We start from the raw sequence: 25335 nt of genomic DNA on the forward strand, positions 1-25335 counted from the left end.
GATTTTCAGTCTGTTATGCAACAATCATTTTTATACTGGTCTCACCAGCCACTTTTTAGAAGTCGTGCTGAACATGAAAGATTAAACAGTAGGTGGTGATCCTTCATTACTGGATTAGCAAAGACTACTGTTAAAACAATAACAATGACAGTAACGCGGTTCTAGGCGGTATTTTGTGCAAATAAACGGAGCTGAAACGTCCCGTCTGATGAACACTGAGTTGTAGCACCTGTATAACTCACTAAATGTTGCATAAAGAATAAAAAGCTAATAAAAGTAGTCATAGTGTGAGGTTTTCCTCAATATTGCTGCTAGTAGCAGCCATCATGAATGCAGTACCATCCTCTTACACCGACTTTCACACTCGTAAACCGACTTTAAGGTTTGTTCCAGTAACATTTTCTGACTCGGAGGTCGAGAAAAAACGGGACGCACCGTTGTCTTCATCCAGCTCCTCCTTCTTCCGTATCTAACGGCGAGGTCAGTTATCGGGGTGTTAGAGCTGTATTTTCTTTGTTGGTGGCCCCACAAATAGCTCATCTAATTAGGTTCAGAGTGCCAAATTAAACTGTTGAGTTAAAATCATATTATTGATTTAAGATAAATACATGAAACTTTGGGACGCTAGAAACCCGGAAATGAACCATTTAGCGACGACCTCGCTGCTGTTGAAACTGACTTCCCTCTTCTTCATCTCGTTTGCCTCTGCAGGTGAAGTATCGCTGGAAAAAATGTTCGGTTCAAAGATAACTTGATTGTTGATGTAAACCATCTATGTTCTCATCAATGGTCTTTGTCGCTGTTTGCTGCTGGCGCAATTGTAGCTAAATATGTCGGTCACAATGAGAGAAGAAAGAGGAACAGATAAAACTGATGAAGAGCAGGAATTGGATCCATCTGAAGAAAATCACTTTAAACCACAGATCTAGACTGTTTTTGATGAATTTCTTTATAAAAATGTGTTTTTCATTAAATGGCAGCTTTGCGTGCTTGACTGTCTTTGTATGTGCAAGTGCATTCTGGGATTCGAGTGTGGTGTAGTGTCCATTTTGGGTTTCAGCAGTTCACAGTCCTGAATGTTGTGTTGCTCTGGCCTTCAGACTGATGGGAGGTCTTTAAAGTATTAATGATTTAATGTTAAAAGCTTCTTCTTCTTCCATCAGGTTTGTTTGGTTAATATCCAACAGTTTAATAAATGACCTCTGACCTCTCTGCTCTGTTTCTCTCCTACAGACCCAACAAACATGACAGCAGAACCTGGACAGAACGTCATTCTGACGTGTAGAACTCCTCACAGTAACCCTGTTGTTGGTGTAGAGTGGACCAGAAAAGATCTGGGGTCAAAATATGTTCTACTCCACAGAAATAACCAGTTTGATCTAGAAAACCAGCATCCATCCTTTAGGAACCGAGTGGATCTGAAGGAGGGACAGATTAAGGCAGGAGACGTGTCTCTGGTTCTGAAGAACGTCTCTACTGATGACAGAGGAACATATGAGTGTCTAGTCGTCCAGACAGAAACAAACAGCAGGAGAGAGACGGTTCTCTACATAAACCTGGATGTAGTTCCTCCTCCAGGTGAGTTGCTGTCTTTTAGTTTCAGAGTGAAACATCCAGAGGGTCCAGAAACTAGTTTATCTGAGAGCTTGGAGTAATTTAACCCTGCGTTTGGAAAATCCTGAGTTTTCTATTGCAGAGAGAGAGCTAAGTGTAAATGAAATATATCACCATGGTAACAGATTATTTGAAGGAACTATAAGTCTATCAGTCTTTTCCCCTAAAGTTGTGACATGTCATGAGTTTCTATCATTAACTGTAATTCATGTGATGTGATATTTAGTTCTGTGTGGAGTGGGAGGGGGGCTGTGGATCAGTGCACTGAGTAGTTGTCTTATAATGGGAATGTTGTGGGTTTGAATGTCATATGCAGATATGCCTCTGGGCAAGGCACTTAACCCCAGATGTCCTACTGATCTGCGTATAGGTGTGTAAAGGCCGAAATACACCAAAAACATGCAAGTCAGACAAACTTGTAACCAGAGTGAGCTACTTGTGTACAAATTGTGAAACGTTATATAACAGCCCCTGCACCTTTAAAGCATAAAGGTTCAAACTCATGAAAATAAAATTCCAGTGGAAATTTACGACACGATCTGAGGTGAAATAATGTCTGTGTGTTTTATGCTCCTGATGACGTTAAACCGAGGTTAGCTGGCTGAATCTGACTCTCTGCAGGATGAGGATCTGAGGTCAGGTTCTCCTGGAAGATACGAGTACTAATGCTGAGGAAACGGTTCCCCGGTTCTCTGCATGAAGAAAGCAGTCATTGTTGAGGAGATTACTGTTTTTAGAAGAAATGCTGCTCATTCATTGTTTATCTTTCCTGGTTTTGCTCTTGCTTGTTTGAGCGTCATAGTTATGTGCGACCATTGCTAAACAGCAAAAGATGTTTAACTTGAAACCATGTTACCTGAGAGTAACAGCACATCCTGTAGGTCAGAAAATAACTCCTCTGATCCACACATAGTTCTGCTCTAAAATCAAAAAGTCTGTGAAAGTGAAACCATGTGGTAGAGCAGTTCAGCCCAGCCAGGAGAAACCCCGTTTGTAGAGGAAAAGCCTGTTACCATGGAGGTATACTCAATTTACATTTTCTTTCTGTTTTCTGTTTTTAAAAACAAATCCAGAATTTCTCCAAACTCAGAGTTTTTACACCAACACTTTTCTAGAAAGCTCCTCTGGTCAGAGGTTTTCTGATGATGATGAGACTCTGTAGGAAGCAGCTGGCCTTAGTGCAGCTTTCAGAGAGCAGAGGATGTTCTTCAGTCCCCTCTGACCTCACTGATGAGATTTCTCTGGTTCTGTTCTACAGGGGAGCCTGATGACAAGAACAAGGATGGACTGATTGTTGGTCTGTCGGTAGCTGCCATATTTGTTGCTATTGTTGTTTTTTTTATCTGTAAAATCTTTAAAAAACATAAATCAAATCCAAACCAGCCTCCTGGAGCAGCAGCAGGACCTCATCAGAGTTTAATGCCTCCAGACTCATCAGCTTAGTTGAGTCCAGTTTGATCTGCAGGTAAAGTGAAGTTCTGCAGAACCACAGCAACAAATCTTCCTAAATGCTGCTGCTGCTGATGATGAGACAAATTTCAGAGCCTTACTGAGGATTTCCTCCTCATCAGGACCAACATCATCCTCCTCCTCCTCTTCCTCCTCCTCCTCCTCCTCATCAGCCTGCAGCATCAAACCTGAACTCTGCCATCAAGCGTTTCTGTCCTCCAGCAGAACCTCAGCTGGTCCAGATCTGCTCTAGAAGTCGTTCCAGGCTGGACTTGTTGCCTCGTTATTCTGTAAAGCTTTAGACTGAATGTCAGGATCCTGTTACAGTATTGTTACTTTTAGAAGTTTTTGTATTTAAACCTTCAAATGTGTCCTGATTTCATCTTCATCATCACTGAACACATCTGCCTGATGGGTGCGATGCCTTATTTCACTCTGCAGAACCGCTGTGGCTCACTGTGCAGCTCTAGTTGCCTTCAGCAGCAGCTAACTGGTTATTATCTGACTTCATGCTGAGGAGAACTTCAGGTCTCAGGGCCGACCCGCTGGTTCCTCTGCTTCTCCTGGTAATGGATCAAATGGCTGCTTTATGCACTGCTGAATGTTGTTTTAACAGAAACGTCTCATTCAGGTTGTTAAATGTTACGCTTGCCTTAAAATTGATTCAATTGTTATTTATGAACCATTTCTGATGTCTTTAATTTCAAAACGGCCGTTAAATAAATAGTGACAATTTCTACAGTGTGGAGACGGTGCTGAGTGAACAGTAGACATAATCTTTATCAAAGTAAATATTTACTGAACTTTTTCTGCAAGGTTTGGATTTTAATTTTTTTTTTTACTTTTCAGGTGTTAGATTCACGTTTTCAAGCTATAATCATGTCATCAACTCCCTCATGTGAGGGAGGTGATGACATGATTATACCCTACATCAGCTGTTTGTATGACCTTGCTTTAATTTCCTAATGATAAATCCAACACTGTTCCTGCTGTTCAGACCTTCCCTGCCTGAGGCCCCTGAAGCTTGGGGCCCAAGATCTTTTTTGCATAAGAGCAAATTTTTCCTGACGACGTGACCTGAGAAAGTAGCTGTTGGTTGGAGCTAGACCGGCTGCAGTAAGGCGTCCATCCACTAGGGGCGCTTTAGATTCTTCTTAGGTGACCCTGATCTGAGTTTGGTCTGAGTCTGCAGGGATGTGCGTCCCTGGGATGGACAGGAGACCAAAGTTTGCCTATGGAAACAATTTGTTGTTTATCCCTGAAAAACTGTTGTTAAAGATAATAAAGTCGTTTATTGTGGCATAGTGGGGATGTAACAATAGTTCCTATTGATGTATGACTACTGTTTAAACAATAACCATTATACCATTCTACATGTTTTGTGCACATAAATAGTGCTGAAACATCCTGTCTTATGAGCCCTGAAAGGTACTACATCATGCACGACTAACTAAATGTTGCAGAAACAATACCACTGCTAAAAACAATCAGAGAACAAAGCTTTAGAGGTTGTTCCGTTTTTAAATGAAATGCGCCGTTTTTTTAAGACTGATTGTCAGATCCAACACGGTGGCTTCCTTGCATCAACAGTAAGCTGATAAAACATTTATTTTACAAGATACAGTTGTAAAAGTGTCTAAAATCAATGTTACATGAACCGTACATTTGCATGTGGAAAGTCCAGCTTTTAAAGTATATTTGAAAGAAGCACTATAAACAAAGGAGCATCTTTCCAGGCGGTCGCCATTTTGGAATCCTAAACTTTAGTTCTTTGTTTTTATTTTGGTATCCTGACTTCTCCGACTGTTTTATCTACAGGGCTTTCTACTCTGGTTTACCTCATTCTGAGCTCCTAGTTTTGATTTTCAGTGCATATCGAATGCAACAGGACTGTCTTTGTATGTGCAAGTGCATTCTGGAATTTGTAGTCCTATCTATAGACCCCCTGTACTGGTGAAACATGCATTTTGTGGTCCCCTGGCCTTCAGACTGATGGGAGGTCTTTAAAATATCAATAATGTAACAGGCAGCAGCTTCTTCTTCTTCTTCCCACCAGGTTTGTTTTGGTAATAACCAACAGTTTAATAAATGACCTCTGACCTCTCTGCTCTGTCTCTCTCCTACTGACCCATCAAACATCACAGCAGAACTTGGACAGAACGTCACTCTGCCATGTAGAGCTCCTCACAGTGAACCTCTTATTGTTTCAGGTTTCCAACCCGTCATTAGCTGTGTTGTATGATGTTCCTTTCATTTCCTAATGATATACCCAACGTTACTCCTGTTGTTCAGACCGTTTCTTTTTGAGGTCCCTTAGGCTTGTTGACCCAAGATCTCATACGAGCAAATTTTCCCTGATGACGTTACTTAAGACAGTAACTGTTGGTTGAAGCCAAACCTCCAGCAGTAAGGTCTCCATCCACTAGGGGCGCTTTAGATTTGCTTTAAAGAGATTCTTGCTAGTTGACCCCACTGAGCTATAATAAACACTGGAGTGCTAATAGCCCGCTGTTAGAATGAGTCGCTTTGAAGCCACCAGCCGCCATATTGGTACTCCCTATTTTCCCCCAGTAACTAGGGAATATGTGCGCTACAACATCGAATAATGAGGATTTTCTCATGTTCAGGGGGGGCTTAAGACTTTTAAAATGACAAATGCCATATACTTTTATGTTATGTTCTAAAAATATCTAGTACTGACTAGAAAGTCATGTGCTGAAATATTTTGCATTTTATTTATTTAAATATATATATATATATATATATATATATATATATATATATATATATATATATATATATATATAACATTATACAAAAACATATATTTACATATATGTATACATATATACATACATACATGTACACATACTTATATATACATAATACATATACATATATTTAATATGAATAACATGTAAAATATTTCAGCACCTAATTTCCTAGAAGTTGATAGTGTTAGTACATCCACTGACTGTAGAATTACCTGTGAAATATTTTCACACAGCCAGAAAACTGCTTGTTGTTGCAACCAAATCCTATGGGATTCTGTGAGAGTAGGGAGTAGCAAGATGGCGGCCAGTGACTTCAGTTTTTCGGCAAAATCAGCACTCCAGTGTATTATATAGCTCAGTGGTTGACCCTGATCTGAGTTTGTTATGAGCATAGACATGTGATAGACATAATATAAGAGTAGACGCGTCATTGGGCGGGTTCTGCCTCTGCTGCGATGCGTCAGAGCGTCCGCCATCTTAAATGTGGCAAATCTTCAGTTACTCAGTCACTTAAACAGTATCAGAGGGACTTTAATCTCTGAATATACTTTGTATTCGTAGTATTTTTGTTTTTGTAATATTACATGTTTATTTTCGTATCCCTTTAGCTTCATTCTCCTGAATTTATTCTCGTAAAAAATAAAAATTATTAAAATAATCTAACCTGGCCCTATTACTCCAGGAGTGAAATAATACTGCAAACTGTGATTATTCTGGAAATGTTCCCCCTTAATTCTCATAATATGACGTTTTTCTCATAACATTTCTCAGATACAAGTAGTGAAATCAGCCAGAATACATTTCCATGCAGCACAGGAATGAGGCATCTTCTCTGATTCACGTTCACAATAACAGAACTCAACTTTTTTCTGCCACATACAATATGGCGGTGACGTTGACGTGTGAACCTGCGCCCTATGACGCGTCTACGTATATATGTCTATGGTTATGAGTGTGCCCTTAGACATCATAAACGTAGATGCCTCGTTGGGCGGGTTCTGCCTTATGCTGCGAATGCGTCAGAGCGTCCGCCATGTTGAATGTGGCAAATCTTTCTGTTAGACACTTAAATAGTATCAGAGGGACTTTACTCTAGAATGTACTTTATATTCGTAATATTTTTTTTTTGTAATATTACAAGTTTATTTTTGTATCTCTTTGGCTTCATTCTCCTGACTTTATTCTCGTAAAGACTAACAATAATTGTAAGAATCTATCCTGCCCTATTACTCCAGGACTAAGATAGTCCTGCAAACTGTGACTATTGTGAAAATGTTCTCTCTTATTTCTCATAATATGACCTTTTGTTTTTTTTTTTGTTTTGTTTTTTACAGTAAACATGTTATTGCTGTAGAGTGGAGGAGAACTGATCTGCGGTCAGAATATGTTCTTCTCTACAGAAATTACCACTCTGACCTAGAACAACAGCATCCATCCTTTAAGAATCTGGAGGAGGGACAGATTAAGACAAGAGACGTGTCTCTGGTTCTGAAGAACGTCTCTTATGTGCCAAAATTTTCTTCAACTGAATAAAAACAAAACTGAAATAATAATATTTGGACCAATAGAGGAGAGCTCAAAGGTTAGCACACAGCTTCAGTCGCTTCAGCTAGAAACCACTATTCAGGCCCGAAATCTGGGTGTAGTGATGGACTCAGACCTGAACCTTCAAAAGCATCTAAAGACAATTACAAGGTTGGCTTTCTATCACCTGAGGAACATTTCCAGGATTAAAGGACTAATGTCTCAGCAGGATCTGGAAAAACTAATCCATGCGTTTATATTTAGTAGAATTGATTACTGCAACGGTGTTTTCACAGGTCTGCCTAAAAAGTGGATCAGAACGCTGCAGCTGATCCAGAACGCTGCTGCCCGCGTCCTCACTAAGACTAAGAACGTAGAGAACATGGACCCGGTTCTGAAGTCCTCACTAAGACTAAGAACGTAGAGAACATGGACCCAGTTCTGAAGTCCTCACTAAGACTAAGAACGTAGAGAACATGGACCCGGTTCTGAAGTCCTCACTAAGACTAAGAAAGTAGAGAACATGGACCCGGTTCTGAAGTCCTTCCATGGCTCCCTGTATCTCAGAGAATAGACTTTAAAATACTTCTGTTAGTCTATAAATCCCTAAATGGCTTAGCACCTAAATACATCACAGACTTGTTATCAGGGCATCAACCCTCCAGACCACTCAGGTCTTCTGGCTCCAGCCTGCTCCGCAGAACCAGAACCAGAACCAGACATGGAGAAGCAGCATTTAGTTCCTATGCTCCGTTTATCTGGAACAAACTTCCAGAAAACTGTAAAAGTGCAGAAAGCCTGAGTTCTTTTAAATCAAGATTAAAAACACATTTGTTTAGGATTGCCTTTGACTGTTCTAGTTAAACTGTTTTACTGTTTTTAATGTTCTTTTTTGTTACTACATTCTATCCCTACTTGCTTTTATTCTATTTTCTATCTACATTTTATTATTTTGCTATATCTTAATCATGTAAAGCACTTTGTATTGTCTTGTACTGAATTGTGCTATATAAATAAATTTGCCTTGCCTTACTGATGACAGAGGAACATACGAGTGTCTAGTTATCCAGATGGAAACAACCAGCAGGAGGAAGACGGTTCTCTACATAAACCTGGATGTAGTTCCTCCTCCAGGTGAGTTGTTGCCTTTTAGTCTCTAAATCAGAGTTTTCAGTGGATTTGGGTGGTTTTAGTGTTTGGTTGTTTGGTATTGTTGATCAAAAAGTTGCTGTGGCTGCCACACATTTTCATGTCAGGTCAAACGTTTGTGTGGATTTTCAGTCTGTTATGCAATGTTCATTTTTATACATCCTGAGTTGTATGCCTACTTTATACATGAGACACTAGGACTGCATGTCTTCTTGTAGAGGATAACATTTCTATTATTCTGCTGGTTAAAACATCTCCACCATAATAACACAACCATAGAAAAAAGGGGAAATGTGTTGCATCCCGTCTTGTGGCTATAAACGGTAATATTTACTCCTTGGTTCATGTTGGTCAGTATGAATTATCATTTATTGATATAAGTCGTACCTATAAGTTGTAGGATCGACCAAACTATGGAAAAAAGGACTTATAGTCCAAAAAAAATATGTTTTTTGTTAAAACAATATAATTCTTATGAGATATAAATACACATATACTAGTGGCTACTGGTCTGTCGTGATGAACTGTTCAGTTGAACATGAACCTTTAAACAACAGTAGGAGGTGATCCTTCATTGCTGGTTTAGCAAAGGCTACTGTTAAAATGATAACAATGACAATAACGCTGTTCTAGGCGGTATTTTGAGCAAATAAACGGAGCTGAAACGTCCCGTCTGATAAACAGAGATGTAACACCTGTACGACTCACTACTTGTTACATAAATAATAAAAAGCTAATAAAAAGTAAAAGTATGAGGTTTTACTCAATGTCGCTGCTAGCAGCACCATCATTAATGCCGAGGTCGGCTACCATCCTGTTACACCGACTTTCAGACTCATAATACCGACTTTAGGGTCCATTCCAGTTAAATCTTCCGACTCGGAGGTCGGAACTCCGACTACCGAGGATAAATGGAACGCACCGCTTGTTTATATCCAGCTCCTCCTTCTTCCTTATCTAACAGCGAGGTCAGATATCGGAGTGTCAGAGCTGTAAATATTATCTTTATTAGAGGCTTTGTTAGGAACAGCTAATCTAGTGAGGTTTAGAGCGCCGAATAAAGCCGATTGTGTCTTGTTGAGTTAAAATCATATTATTGATTTAAGGTAAATACATGAAACTTTGTGACAGTATAAACCAGGAAATGGATCATTTAGCGAAAACCTCGCTGCTGTTGAAACTGACTTCCATCTTCTTCATCTCGTCTGCCTCTGCAGGTGAAGTATCGCTGGAAAAATGTTCGGTTCAAAGAGGTTTTGTTCTTAGACACGGAGATTAGTTGTTGATGGAAACTATCTATGTCCTCATCAATGGTCTTTGTCGCTGTGTGCTGGTGGCGTCACTGTAGCTAAATATGTCGGTCACAATGTCAGAAGAAAGAGGAACAGATAAACCTGATGAAGAGCAGTGTAATGCCAGTTCAAACGTGACGAGACCAGTAAGGAGTAACTGCAGAGCTGTGTGGGCGTTCCGACTGGGCGGTCCTTCTGCGCACAGACATGTATACGTAGACGCCGCGTTGTCGGGTGGGAGGAGTGCCGACAGAGCGGCCATCTTAGGTCAGACCAAGGTGCAGTCAGACAGAATACAAGTCAATTCAGGAAAATGTACTTTATGTTTTCAGACACTCTGAATCCGGTGAATTCTCACCCGTTTTCCAGATAAATCAACTGACTGAAAACGTCACCCCTTTAGGGGCTACATGGGACCAATTGATTGAATTAAATTATTGTCTAACTTAATATATAATTTCGAATTTGTATTGAAAGTAAGCAAACTTCCAGAGCTCCGTCCGAGGATGCCCGATTTTTGCTCCGCTTATGGGTGCGCAAATAAAAGGACACTTGTTTTTTATTAAACAAACCATACATTGAAAAATATTGCAGAGTTACACAAAAGCATCCGAACCTTTCGTCCGTTGAAAGGCAGGTGACAGTCCGGATTTTGAATGCCCCACACGCATATTTGTCCTTCTTTTTCAGGCTTTATGCTAGGAAGCAGATTTTTTTCCAACTTTGCCTGGCTCCATGCAGCAAAATGTCCAATCGCCTACTCGCACGGATCTGTTTTTTACCTGGGATTACATGTAATCAATACGCTGCGCTGCAGCTGTGTGACAGAAGCAGCGCTGTCAACTCCGCCTCTGTATGCTTTCTTTTTTTTCTACAGTCGCTGGTAAATTTCGTGAGTTGTTTTTTTTTTTTTTTTTTTTTTTAGCTTTATTTTTGAACGTGCAGTCGCATATTTGGGGTGTTTCTCCAGTAGAAGCCCTTATCCTGACAGGACAGAATTCTATCGTAGGCTACTACATATAATAGTCATAATAGTCCTCGCGCTGTTGCTTTCTCCTGACACCGCGAGCCGGTTAATATCTGTCTGCATACAACGCCGTTATTATTACAAATCACATGTGGTCCCTAGGTAAAACTAATACCCTGCGGTAGGGATTTTTTTCAGAGGGACGGATTTTTTTTCAGGGGGACGGACATTTTTCGTTCGTCCCGCTGAATGAAGGAGATGGAGGGAAAAAATATATGTATTGAAGTGGGCAAATCAACGAACCAATCAGCGTTTGCGTTGGCGTGGGGGCGTTCTTACGCTCTGCAGTTATACCCTTCTCGAGGAGACTGCATCAATAGACCCCTTGCATCTGACGTCACAGTCACGTGATCGGGGGTGCGCGCCTCCATCTCGGTGGGCACGCTAGCGTGACAGCCCACCACTGCACTGGCACAGTTAGCTTATTACTCGCATGGCCGGCGGAGCGATTGTTCAATATGGTGCAAACCTGTTGCATTGTTGGTTGCGGGAATCGTGCTGGGAGGGACAAAAAGTCGTTCTATAGGTTGCCTACCATAATAGACTGGCACTGTGCTAACAACGGAACCGCGGGGTTTAAAAAGTTCACCGCTCACGATCTGACGCGACCGGACTGTACACACTGTACGTCGTGCCCCCTCTGGTACCGCTCGCTGTGGTGGCAGAGGCAGGCGAGCGACGGTGGGTGAACAGGGAACCAGAGCAGGGGGTCGAGCCCAGCTCACGCACCGCACCGGCGGCCGCGCGGCACGGCAGGCAGCCCGGCCCGCCCCGCGAGCGGATGCGTGCCGAAACAGGCGGCCAGCGCGTCGCACGGACCGGAGCGCTTGCCCTCCCCAACCTCTCCGCGATCCGACCGACGTTCGGGCCCCGCGGGTCCCGGGCCGGGGACGGAGAGGAGCGGAGGTCGCCCCCTCGTAGCTCTGCTTGAACAGCAGGATGCGCTCACGAAAACCTCATGACGGCCGATTGAACAATATTAAACTCACCCTTCCACGGACAACTGCTACATCATTCAGGTAACAAACAGTTCACGTATTCATCCGGCAGTGAACTGTTTGTGCGCTTCCAAACTCTTGTACGCCTTCATCTGATCGCCACTGTACGTTGGGGTGGGTGACAACACAAAGTAGTTCACCAGATCTGCATAACAAACTGATGGCCAATCATCGGGATTGCTAGAAAAATCCATATCAGGAAGAGCCAAAGGGTCCGCATCACCGATCCTTGTACATTTAGCATAGTAAAATGCCTTATCAGAAGGCTGTAACTCATCCACATAAGGCTTGGATTGCATGTTGGTAAGGGTGGCTGCCAACCAATATGGCCGCCACGCAAGGGGTTCTGGGTAACGGAGTCACGTGGTTGCAAGGGGTCTATTCGGGACATGACGGACTGCATTTCCCATGAGGCAATGTGGTCAAAATGGCCACCGACTCCCATCATGCAACGCGGCCCAAAATGGCTGCCGCCCTAACAACGGAGCGGAGAGATAACGTTGCTAGGCAAAAGTTGATAAAACTCGGCCACGCAGGACAATCTTTCTTCTTCCCTGGCTCCCTACCAACCTGAGAAGACATACAGCTGTACTCCGTGGATTAATTACCCACACGGCACGTGCTCGAGTTTCTCGCTGGACCGAGATTTGTTCGGAGCAAAACTATTTCCTGTGCAAACACAGGAGGTCGACTTAAAAAGGTACTTTTAATTCCCTCTGATCAAATACTGGAAGCCGCCTTATCTCCCAGTGATCGAAAGAGGACTACGCTTCTGCTGGGCCGAGCAAAGCGACTGTTGAGCCCGGAGGAAGAGACGAAAGAGCCTCCTCGCCTGTTCCTGCTGCTGCCGCATTAACCAACACTTTGTAGGTGTTGGTTAATGCTTTTATTCCACGACAAAGTTGGAATTATTTTGCTGAACATTTTCTCTGTATGTGCATGCATTTTACAATTGATTTTGCTGTGTTGATTTGTGATCCATCAAGAACCCCACCGTGGGTCACTGCTTCAGTTCTTTTGATCTTTTTCCCTGCTTTCCCCCCTCTCTCTTTTCGCGTCTTCTTATCAATTTAATCTTTTGTCCGAGCTCAAGTCGCGGGCTTTGCTTTAAACTCCCAGTTAGCTGCGCCCTCTCGAAGCGCGGCATTATCCCATCAGCGTAAGCGTGGTTACGTCATTAGAACCTCCCCTCATACGTCATCGTAGCAGCCATCTTGGGAGGGTGACGTATATCTGAACTGTAGGGAGCTTAGCTGAACTAGCTTTGTGTAAGACATCAAAGCGTCCAGTGAGATTCCCGAGGCTGTTCTGTCTATCAATGCTGATACGTCAAATGCCGGTGTTTCGAGGGCGGTGTTAAACAACTGTGAGTTAAGTTAAGATCTGCTAACCGCTCATTTTAATCCATTGTTTATTTTTGTTTTGTTCTTTATTTCCACATATATATTTTGCATGTTTTAGTTTTAGTAGTGAGTAAGAATTCCAAAGTTGTTGAATCAGAGAATTACTGTAACAGGGAATTGCTTTTGGTTCAATAAAACCAACGACTGCGGAATAGACATTGTTTTGTGTTCAATCTAATTTACAGTTGTCTGGGTATTCAGAATTCAGAGCTAACCTCCTTTGGAGTTAACATCTGATATTAATACAGAGACAATATCATTGGATGGTGATAAGGAATAAGGATTTAAACTCTAATTGCAGTTACATTGGGGTTCTCACAGCCTGCCGGATAAACCTGGTCGGTTAACAGTCCGACCTGATCATTTATTCCAGCATAAATGAGTTCATAACAGCAAATTAACTAATACATTAGTGGCATAAATACTTATAAGCTTATACCTAACATCACCACCATTTGAACTATATTGTGTTATAGCGAATTTTGAGTTGAATGATTTGTTATTTAAATTATAATACCAAATTATAATTAATAATAATAATAAGCATATTCAACCAGTTTCTGGCATAACAGCAGGAATTAGATCCATCTGAAGAAAATCACTTTTAACCACAGATCTAGACTGGTTTTGATGAACGTCTTTATAAAAGTTTGTTTGTCATTAAATGGCAGCTTTGCGTGTTGACTGTCTTTGTGTGTGCAAGTGCATTCTGGGATTTGTAGTCCTGTCTGTAGGCCTACTGTATTGGTAAACCTTTAAGACATGAATGTTGTGGTGCTCTGGCCTTCAGACTGATGGGAGGTCTTTAAAGTATTAACGATTTAATGTTAAAAGCAGCAGCTTCTTCTTCTTCTTCTTCCATCAGGTTTGTTTGGTTAATAACCAACAGTTTAATAAATGACCTCTGACCTCTCTGCTCTGTTTCTCTCCTACAGATCCAACAAACATCACAGCAGAACCTGGACAGAACGTCATTCTGCCATGTAGAACTCCTGACAGTGACCCTGTTATTGTCATAGAGTGGAGCAGAACTGATCTGGGGTCAGAAAATGTTCTACTCTATAGAAATAACCAGTTTGATCTAGAAAACCAGCATCCATCCTTTAAGAACCGGGTGGATCTGCAGGAGGAACAGATTAAGGCAGGAGACGTGTCTCTGGTTCTGAAGAACGTCTCGACTGATGACAGAGGAACATATGAGTGTCTAGTTATCCAGACGGTAACAAACAGCAGGAGGCAGACGGTTCTCTTGATAAACCTGGATGTAGTTCCTCCTCCAGGTGAGTTGTTGTCTTTTAGTCTCTAAATCAGAGTTTACAGCAGCTGCCTGGTTGTTGATGTCAGAGTGAAACATCCAGAAGGTCCAGAAACTCGTTTATCTGAGAGCTCAGACTATTTTAACCATTTGTTAGGAAAAGTCCTGGTTTTGTCCTCCAGAGAGAGAGATAAGTTTAAATGTAATGTATCACCATGGTAACAGCTTCTACCAGTCTTTGCCCCCTGAACCAGTCACATGTCATGAGTTTCTATCATTAACTCTGATCATGTGATGTGATTTTTAGTGGAGTGGGAGGGGGCTGTGGATGAGTGCATAGAGTAGTTGTCTTATAATGGGAATGTTGTGGGTTTGATTCCAGCTTCCCCATTTAATATGTAGATGTGCCCCTGGACAAGGCACTTAACCCAAAGTGTCCTGCTGATCTGCGTATAGGCGTATGAAGGTCAAAATACACCAAATCCTCAGATCCGTTCGATGCAACGGTAAATTGCGTTGTAGAAATTAGATCTGCTCTAAGTTAAAGGCGCCAAAGTAGACTGACTTGGAGTTTTCCTCCGTAGCTCCAACCAAGGTAGACCCTTGCTGTATTTTAGTCAGAGCTTCTCAGCATTTTGATGGGAAATCAATGAGTCAGACAGGAAAATCAACACTTTGACAAAGTAAAACACGTCTATTTGGGGAAAATACAAAATAAAATCTCCAAACCGCAAGGTAAACAGAATGCAATATCCAGCCGGGTTCATACTAAAAAACAAGGGCTGGGGCGGCTGGGCTACTAGTAAAAGCTAAATAAATGCTAAATAAACTAAGTGAACGCCAAGCAAGTAAATTGCTAACCTGAAAAATCAATAGAGGGACCACAAAACTCTTCCAACTCACTACCGAGGCAGAAGACGGAGCTGCTGTTATACCCTATAGTGGCAGAGATGCTAACTTGTCAGTTTCTCCAAGTGATGTCACAAAAACCAATAGAAACACTAATTCTAAATTCAATCCAAGACACTTGTTGAACCTTAGGATGGCACCACACTGAAAGTTTTCAACAAATATGCAGTAAATTGTAGAAATTATGACCAGGATGTGTAGACTGTACTATATGACAACCTTGTTAACAGTTTATTAGCAAAAAAAATTTATTTCGGGTGAGCTACCCTTTAAAAAGTGATTTAGTTTTTCCTGGGTGTTCCATGGACAGCTACATGGGAGAACACAGGGCACCCTTCAGTCCTGACTGCAAACTCTGTGTTGGATTGTTTTGGTCTGGGTAAAGAAGCAGCCGATCATACGACTCACCCCTCCTCGCCCGTTTGCCTTGATTGGCAGGAGAAGTGATTCTGCTGATAAGTGTCATTATGAAATAAAAGATTACTTTAAAAATTAACATTTAGGTAACACAAACTGATTCTATTAAATAAAAATGCCTCAACAATAATTCTGTATATTGTGAACAAATTAATGTGAAATACATTTTATATTATACACATTTTTCAAGAATGAAAAATACTTCTTAAAAATTTGATTATTTTTTTAAGCATTCAGTTATTTTACAATTTCGTTGTAACTTTCTATATTTATCTCTTATTTATTCCAGTAGATAATTATTTCATAATGTTTTATTAATATAATTTTGAGCAGTTTGGCATTTCATATTCAGACAGAACGATGACAGCGTTGGGACTGTAGGACTTTGCTGATGGAAGAATTTGGAGGGAGCTTGTCTACACACCTCAAGTCAGCCATCGCCACGGAGTCTGCTCTTATTTTGTTCCAGACTCAACTACTATAATGAGATTAAAAAATAATTATACATAATAATATAAATATAATATTTCATGCCTTATTCCACAGGCATACAATTATTATAATAAAGTGGAATCCTGGGTCCAGCAGGATTATAGCGATATAAATACAGTTTAGCTCTGGTAAAATCTGGCTCATTGCTGTAAATGATCCACAGCAGAGATACAAATTATCGATTTAATGAGTTCATCTAAAGTTGATTGTTCTTATCGATGGACTAACGAATGATTAATGCGCAGCCATTTTCTCTAGTATCAAGTTAGTCTTTCCATTACATGGAGGGCTAATTTGTTTACACTGTGCTGGATTTAAAACAAGGAACGTCATTATATTTAAGTTTATTGTGCCACCTGTATTAAATACTGACTGAATAAACAGAAACTGAGGTTTTCTCACACATTATTAAACTTGGACATATTTATAGAATACAACTAAACAGGATTCTATTAAGTTACTGGATAGAAACCAATAAGTTGAATAGAATAAAATATATGGAACACTTCTCATCAACACAAAGTCCTTTACCATAAACTGAGCAAATTTGGCATCATGTCTTTTTCTGACACGTTACAATTTTTCGGATAATGCCCTCTACTTCTCTGTAATCACATCGTTGCCTTCTGTACATCAGAGGGTTTTGGTTGAGGAACTGACTCTGCTCCGCCATGCAGCCCGGCTGACTGGAAGCTATTTAGCTGACATGTTAAGGAGCTTGTTGAAGGGTTTATTTAAGAACAGAATCACATAAAGAGCATTTTGCATCCTCAATAAACAGTAAAAAAGTAACCCTACACTGGACTCCATTTGCATCCGCCATTACTTTTTTTTCTCTTACTACTACGGTCTGGTTCCACTTTAGAATGACCGACAGCGCCCTCTTCTGGATACGGGCAATACTACAACACTGAACGAAGGTCTAACGTTATCAGGTAATCGGATGGAACAAATTTTAAGCTAATTGACCAATTATTGGCAATTAACTGTAAGTCAATTATTTGTTTGCATCACTAATCCATAGTTTAGGGAACTTTCACGTATCTAAATAATAAGGATAAGATCATCTCATGGACAGCAAAATGGCACCAGCAATGCACAGTTCTTCCTGGTTTCCCTCTGTAATTCTGGAGCCAGTTCAAAAATTATTTCTCTGGGCAGTCTGAACTGGTTAATAGGTCATCCATCATCATGTGACTGCAGGTTTTGGTGTTTGGTTGTTTGGTATTATTGATCAAAAAGTTGCTGTGGCTGCCACACATTTTCATGTCAGGTCAAACGTTTGTGTGGATTTTCAGTCTGTTATGCAATGTTCATTTTTATACATCCTGAGTTGTACGCTTACTTTATACTCCTTTATACCTTTATACACCAGGACTGCATGTCTTCTTGCAGAGAATAACATTTCTATACTTTTTCTGGTTAAAACATCTCCACCATAATAACACAACCATAGAAAAAAGGGCAAATATGTTGCATCCCATCTTGAGGCTGTAGACGGTAATATTTACTCCTTGGTTCATGTTGGTCAGTATGAATTATCATTTATTGATATAAGTCGTACCTGACTATAAGTTGTAGGATCGACCAAACTATGGAAAAAAGGACTTGTAGTCCAAAAAAAATATGTTTTTTGTTAAAACAATATAATTCTTATGAGATATAAATACACATATACTAGTGGCTACTGGTCTGTCGTGATGAACTGTTCAGTTGAACATGAAAGATTAAACAGCAGTAAGAGGTGATCCTTCATTACTGGTTTAGCAAAGGCTACTGTTAAAACGATAACAATGACAATAACGCTGTTCTAGGCGGTATTTTGAGCAAATAAACGGAGCTGAAACGTCCCGTCTGATGAACACTGAATGGTAAACTCACTAAAAGTAACATAAATAATAGAAACAGTCAAAGTATGAGGTTTTACTCAATGTCGCTGCTAGCAGCACCATCATTAATGCCGAGGTCAGGAACCATCCTGTTACACCGACTTTCTGACTCGTAATACCGACTTTAGGGTCCATTCCAGTTAAATCTTCCGACTCGGAGGTCGATAACTCCGACTACCGAGGATAAATGGAACGCACAGCTTGTTTACATCCAGCTCCTCCTTCTTCCTTATCTAACAGCGAGGTCAGATATCAGAGTGTCAGAGCTGTAAATATTATCTTTATTAGAGGCTTTGTTAGGAACAGCTAATCTAGTGAGGTTTAGAGCGCCGAATAAAGCCGATTGTGTCTTGTTGAGTTAAAATCATATTATTGATTTAAGGTAAATACATGAAACTTTGTGACAGTATAAACCAGGAAATGGATCATTTAGCGACGACCTCGCTGCTGCTGAAACTGACTTCCATCTTCTTCATCTCGTCTGCCTCTGCAGGTGAAGTATCGCTGGAAAAATGTTCGGTTCAAAGAGATTTTGTTCTTAGACACGGAGATTAGTTGATTGTTGATGGAAACCATCTATGTCCTCATCAATGGTCTTTGTCGCTGTCTGCTGGTGGCGCCATTGTAGCTAAATATGTCGGTCACAATGAGATAAGAAAGAGGAACAGATAAAACTGATGAAGAGCAGGAATTTTATCCATCTGAAGAAAATCACTTTTAACCACAGATCTAGACTGGTTTTGATGAACGTCTTCATAAAAAGTTTGTCATCAAATGCTAGCTTTACGTACTTAACTGTCTTTGTATGTGCAAGTCATTCTGGGATTTGTAGTCCTTTCTGTAGTCCTACTGTATTGGTACCTTTAACACTGATGGGAGGTCTTTAAAGTCTCAACAATTTAATGTTAAAAGCAGCAGCTTCTTCTTCTTCTTCTCATCAGGTTTGTTTGGTTAATAACCAACAGTTTAATAAATGACCTCTGACCTCTCTGCTCTGTTTCTCTCCTACAGACCCAACAAACATCACAGCAGAACCTGGACAGAACATCACTCTGCCATGTAGAGCTCCTGACAGTAAACCTGTTATTGTCATAGAGTGGAGCAGAACTGATCTGGGGTCAGAAAATGTTCTACTCTATAGAAATAACCAGTTTGATCTAGAAAACCAGCATCCATCCTTTAAGAACCGGGTGGATCTGCAGGAGGGACAGATTAAAACAGGAGACGCGTCTCTGGTTCTGAAGAACGTCTCCACTGATGACAGAGGAACATACGAGTGTCTAGTTATCCAGACGGTAACAAACCACAACAGAGAGACGGTTCTCTACATAAACCTGGATGTAGTTCCTCCTCCAGGTGAGTTGTTGCCTTTTAGTCTCTAGATCAGAGTTGACATTAGAGTGAAACATCCAGAAGGTCCATAAACTAGTTTATCTGAGAGCTCAGAGTATTTTAACTCTGCGTTTTCTACTCTAAAAAGAGAATTCTCTTCAGTTTAATGCAGTTATTGATGGACATGTGACTTTGTCCATATTGGTGATCGAAAAACTCGTTATTTGAGATAATCCACTGATCTGACCCTCCTCGCGCTTCCCTTTCCCGTGTCCCCATGCTCTCCACGGTTCTGCGCTCGCTTCTCGCGCTCACCTCATTTATAAGTTAAGCCAAACTTCTCCAGGAACACTAATAAAATACTTTGGAATCAGTGAGTTCTGCTTCACTACCTCAGACTCATTGATGTGACGCCTCCTGTCAATCAATCATGGAAGCTCGTCTCTAACTGACCAATCAGAGTTTTCAATTTGTCCCAAAGTGAAACTGTTCTTACCTGCAGAAGCTGCTCACCTTTCCCTCTGACAACATCACAAGATGTTACATTACAAACTTGATTACATTACAGACCTGTTGATTCGTTCCAGCATAAATTTACGACTCAGAGGTCAGACACTTTCAGAGGTGAAATAAGTTCTGTGTGTTTTATGGACCTGATGACGTTAAACTGAGGCTATCCGGCTGAATCTGACAGTCTGACTCTCTGCAGGATGAGGATCTAAGGTCAGGTTCTCCTGGAAGAGACGAGTGTCTCTAATTATGCTGATGAAGCGGTTCTCTGCCTATCTGCCTGTAGAAAGGGACCAGTGCTGAGGACATTACTGACTTCATGTTTTTTTTGTTGCTTGTTTGACCGTTGGCATTTATTAATAGTTTTAAAGCTCTGCCAACAAATAAAATAATAGCTGGGAGTAACAGCCCACCCAGTAGGTCAGAAAATAACTCCTCAGGTAAATCCACACATAGTTCTGCTATAAAATTTAAAGTCTGTGAAAGTGAAACCATGTGGTAGAGCAGTTCAGCCCAGCCAGGAGAAACCCAGTTTGTAGAGGAAAAGCCTGTTACCATGGTGATATACTCAGTTTACATTTTCTCTGTTTTTAAAAAGTAAATCCAGAATTTCTCCAAACTCAGAGTTTTCCCACCAACACTTTTCTAGAAAGCTCCTCTGGTCAGAGGTTTTCTGATGATGATGAGACTCTGTAGGAAGCAGCTGGCCTTAGTGCAGCTTTCAGAGAGTAGAGGATGTTCTTCAGTCCCCTCTGACCTCACTGATGAGATTTATCTGGTTCTGTTCTACAGGGGAGCCTGATGACGGGAGCAAACGTGGATCTGATGGATAGAGGGCTGGAGTGTTTGTTGGAGTTGTTGTACCTGCCATAATTATAATTGTTGCTATAGTTGCTATTTTTCTTAAAAGAAAATCAAATCTAGACCTGCTTCCTGGAGCAGCAGCTGGACCTCAGCAGAGTTTAATGGCTCAGCCTGGTCCAGATCTGCTCTAAAAGCCGTTCCAGGCTGGACTTGTTGCCTCGTTATTCTGTAAAGCTTTAGACTGAATGTCAGGATCCTGTTACAGTATTGTTACTTTTAGAAGTTTCTGTATTTAAACCTCCAAATGTGTCCTGATTTCATCTTCATCATCACTGAACACATCTGCCTGATGGGTCTGATGCCTTATTTCACTCTGCAGAACCGCTGCGGCTCACTGTGCAGCTCTAGTTGCCTTCAGCAGCAGCTAACTGGTTATTATCTGACTTCATGCTGAGGAGAACTTCAGGTCTCAGGGCCGACCCGCTGGTTCCTTTGGTTCTCTTGTTAATGGATCAAATGGCTGCTTTATGCACTGCTGAATGTTGTTTTAACAGAAACGTCTCATTCAGGTTGTTAAATGTTACGCTTGCCTTAAAATTGATTAAATTGTTATTTATGAACCATTTCTGATGTCTTTAATTTCAAAACGACCGTTAAATAGTGACAATTTCTACAGTGTGGAGATGGTGGTGAGTGAACAGTAAACATAATCTTTATTAAAGTAAATATTTCCTGAGCTTTATCTGCGAGGTTTGGATTTATTTATTTTTTTCAGGTTTTTGATTCATGTTTTCCAACTATAATCATGTCATCACCTCCAACATTTTAGAAAATGAGAAACCTTGAAGTTATTTCAGGTTTCTGAGCCTTCATCAGCTGTGTATGACGTTCCTTTAATTTCCTAATTATATATCAAACGTTATTCCTGCTGTTCAGAGGCATTTATGGAGCCATTCTAAATATGAAAAACACTTCAGTCTCCATTTTAAACATGATGTAAGCAGATGTTAGTTTCTGGGTTGGAGTGAAGAGAAAAAGATCATGGAGTCGGATGAAATGTTTAGTTTTAATAAATAGTTCATGTTTCTCTATAACATCTTTACTTATTTGAATGAGTTGTTGCATTCTCTGAACACAGTTTGACATTGACCAGGATAAAAATAACTAAACAATGACAAGTTATTCCTCAAATGAAACATTTATTTAAAAAACAGAACATTATTTACATTTGATACATGGATTAATGACTTATCTGCTATTCTTAAAGTTTTTATAGCTGCACTTGATTCTGTTGAAGGCAGGTTTTATATTTCTAGGAGTCATCTTATTAAAAGTAAACATTATTTTATAAGTTGAATTTTACTTTTCATTTCAGGCTCTTTGTTGGAATAACTTGCTAATTAATTATAACACAGTTGATTCCCTTATTACTACCAAATTTCTTTAAAATCAATCCCACATCTTCAGCTGATTTCACCGTTCAGCTGAAATCAGTGTAGATGATGCACAGCAGGCCTTTAATAAAGTGACATACAATTCTAGATATTTATATTTATAAAAAGGCGTAATAATGAACAAACTCACCTCTTCTCTGGAGGAAACTAAAGTTTCCACATGAGTTGATGGAAATGTTTCTCAGAGCTTCATCCTTCAGAACAAGTTGAAGGAGAAATTCTGATTCAAAGGAACTCCTTATTAACCTGACCCTAGCCAGCTGTATTTCGCTCCGCCTAGCTCCACTCACATACATCTGGGACATCTCCATAGGAATTGCCTTTACAGAAGGCGGGCCTTATCAAAACTCCTTGCATATGATTGGATAAGCCACTTGTCTGTCATCTTTTATCGACGTGCTATTTCAACCACTCACACCGAAGCTAACCCGTGATGCTGATGATAGCGACGCATGTTTATTGACAGTGAGCTGACAGGAAGAGGGGGGAAGACAGGCGGCAAAGCGCCGCGGAGTCGATTCTGGGCCGACCGCGTTGAGGACTAAAGGCCTCCTAATATGGTTCATAACCGCTCCGCCACGGACGCGCCCCGGAAAACAAAACTTGCCAAATCCGGTCGGGAGAAGGGCGAAAACATGGTTTCCACCAACAAAAGCCTTCAGAGGCGTTCTCTGATGTTCTTTTAATGAAACAATATTAGGTAGATTGGACAACACGGAAGAAATAGCAGCATCAATGTTAACGCTTGCTTCCTCGACAAGCCGCCATTGCTATCAAAACAGTCTCACGTCACGGTCGCGTCTCCACTACGTCACATCTATGAAACTCCAGCCCTGCGTCCTGATTGGCCAGACAATAAAATTGGTTGAAGAAATCACTCTCTATGGGCGATGTCCCAGATGTATGTGAGTGGAGCTAGGCGGAGCGACATACAGCTGGCAAGGGTCAGGTTAACTCCTTATATGGTCAACGTATAAATATATACACACAGACTTCCTGATGCAGCGGTAATGACGCTCTGAGCAGTTAGCTTCAACATTTTGATGAATAAACTCAATTCAACAGTTTATCCACCAAGTCACTGAGATCATGATGTTGTCTCTGCAGGTTTTGTGTAATCTGGTGAATTCTGAGACTTTGTCTCATTAAAAAGTTCATTATGGTAACAAAGATTCTGGAAAACCAGAAATATTTTAAAGAAATCATGAAGCTGCAGGTTTGAGACACTAGTAGGTTTGGGGTTAAACTTCCTCCTTATTTCCAAAAGGAAACCAGAACAAATGTGTCACAATAGAGTGAGAGCATTAAGTTTGATCTGAGTAATGCAGGAAGGGGTTGACCTTTGGTGACCTCTGGTAAAATGTATTAATATATTTAAAAGTGTAGTAAAACATACCAGAATCAGAGGTACTTGACACAAGCTGTGTAAGTTTGGATAAAAGTGTGTGTGTTCTTTTATGTGCAGCTGAGTGAGAATATTTTCTGTTAATTTAGATGTAAAGTGGGGAGCATATAAACCTCCTCACTATTCTGGGTCAGGGGTTAAGTTTAGGACTGTTTATGGATGTGTGCGTTAGTGAGAGTGACTGGGTGAATGTGGCTGTAGTGTACAGGGCTTTAGGTGGTCAGCATGACTGGAAAAGCTCTCTCTATATAAGGTCAGTCCATTTATCATTTAATTTAGGATTAAGGGGTCATTTAGGGTTTAGGTTAGACTCAGGCCATAGAAAGTTTGAAAATTAATGAAAGTCTGAGGAAGTCAAGGCACGGTCCTCACTATGTACATTAAACATGTGTGTGTGTGTGTGTGTGTGTGTGTGTGTGGGGGGGGGGGGGGGGGGGGGGTTAGGGTTATCCGGTCATCTTGTGTAGATTTTATTGTTCTTCTATTCAGAGTCTTTTAAATTTTTCTTTTATCTGTTGGTTTCCCAATCTGACAGTTAAAGACAGGATTATCCTGAACAACATTATAATAATCTGTTCTAAATTCATCAGTGTGAAACAGAGACTTTAATGTTTTCTACAACCAGCAAACAGCTCAGAAAGCAGAAAGTATCCTGGTCTCTCCTCGTTATTCGCTGTGGAAGATGAACCATCGCTCCAAATCTTTCATCCCTTCTGCTATCAAGCGTCAGAGCTCTGTGTGGATCCTCTGGGGTTTATGTTCACATGCTGACTGCTTGTATGTCATTAATAATGTGTGATTTGTGTATTTACTGTTGCAGACATGCCGCTTTTAACTAATGACCCTTTTGGGATTAATAAAGTTGATTGAATCTAATTAAATTGTGTTTCCTTCATCAAACAAATTCAGAAGAAATTTGGGAAAAAGTAATCGGCTGTTAATTTTAATTCCTCCAGACTGACTTAAAACTAAATATTTAATTCAGCCATGATGTTTTATCAATTTTATTTTCAAGCACTGTGTTTCACCGCATCATTTGCTTCCTTAATTAACTAATAGGGCATTTTGTCAATATAAAGTATTCAAATTACCTTTTTGAATATAAGTACCAGGTAAATAATGAATCAACATGTTTATAATTTACCCCAAAATAACTCATACTGTGAATTATTAGCCTGTTTCTGTTTTAGCTCATTAATAGTCACCAGTATAAAGTTTATAATCACAATTCATAATACAACACCAACAGAATAACATTCAACTTTCTCATCTAAATTAAAACAATAGCGTTATTATTCCAGAGCTAAAAATTGAGACTTCCTCCACAGCCTCCAGATTTAAGGCTAATTCTCTGTCAGCTCCACAGAAACCGAGACATGAAGATCTGATCCATGAGCTGAAAACATCCATCATTCCTCTGCTTGCTGTAGAATAACATGATTTATTAAATGGTTACTGGAAAATATGAAAATGTATTTTCCCAAGACTCTTAAAAAGTCCTTCCCAAGCAGACCTAATGTCACTATTTGTAGAGATTATGTAAATAAATGTGTACATTTTATCGACTCCTTCGCAGTGACTGCCCCCTGCTGTCCTATAGAAGAACTACAGGCTCACATATTCTCACCCAAAGTGTTT

The 25335-nt window shown here is 40.4% G+C and overlaps 2 protein-coding genes across 2 annotated transcripts in view; both read left to right on the forward strand.

Annotated features, from left to right (window-relative positions):
• Positions 1 to 21458, forward strand: part of LOC118556166 (T-cell surface protein tactile-like) — a 35509-nt gene extending 14051 nt beyond the window's left edge. The window contains exon 4 of the mRNA XM_036129339.1: positions 20827 to 21458. Coding sequence (XP_035985232.1) covers positions 20827 to 20867 — 41 coding nt within the window. The 3' untranslated portion in view covers positions 20868 to 21458. The remainder of the gene's footprint in view (positions 1 to 20826) is intronic.
• The window catches only part of LOC118558795 (immunoglobulin superfamily member 11-like), a 112512-nt gene continuing 96764 nt past the window's right edge, over positions 9588 to 25335 (forward strand). The window contains exon 1 of the mRNA XM_036129341.1: positions 9588 to 9727. Coding sequence (XP_035985234.1) covers positions 9625 to 9727 — 103 coding nt within the window. The 5' untranslated portion in view covers positions 9588 to 9624. The remainder of the gene's footprint in view (positions 9728 to 25335) is intronic.

Source organism: Fundulus heteroclitus, unplaced genomic scaffold (assembly GCF_011125445.2).
Source record: "Fundulus heteroclitus isolate FHET01 unplaced genomic scaffold, MU-UCD_Fhet_4.1 scaffold_158, whole genome shotgun sequence".
NCBI classification, from domain to species: domain Eukaryota; kingdom Metazoa; phylum Chordata; class Actinopteri; order Cyprinodontiformes; family Fundulidae; genus Fundulus; species Fundulus heteroclitus.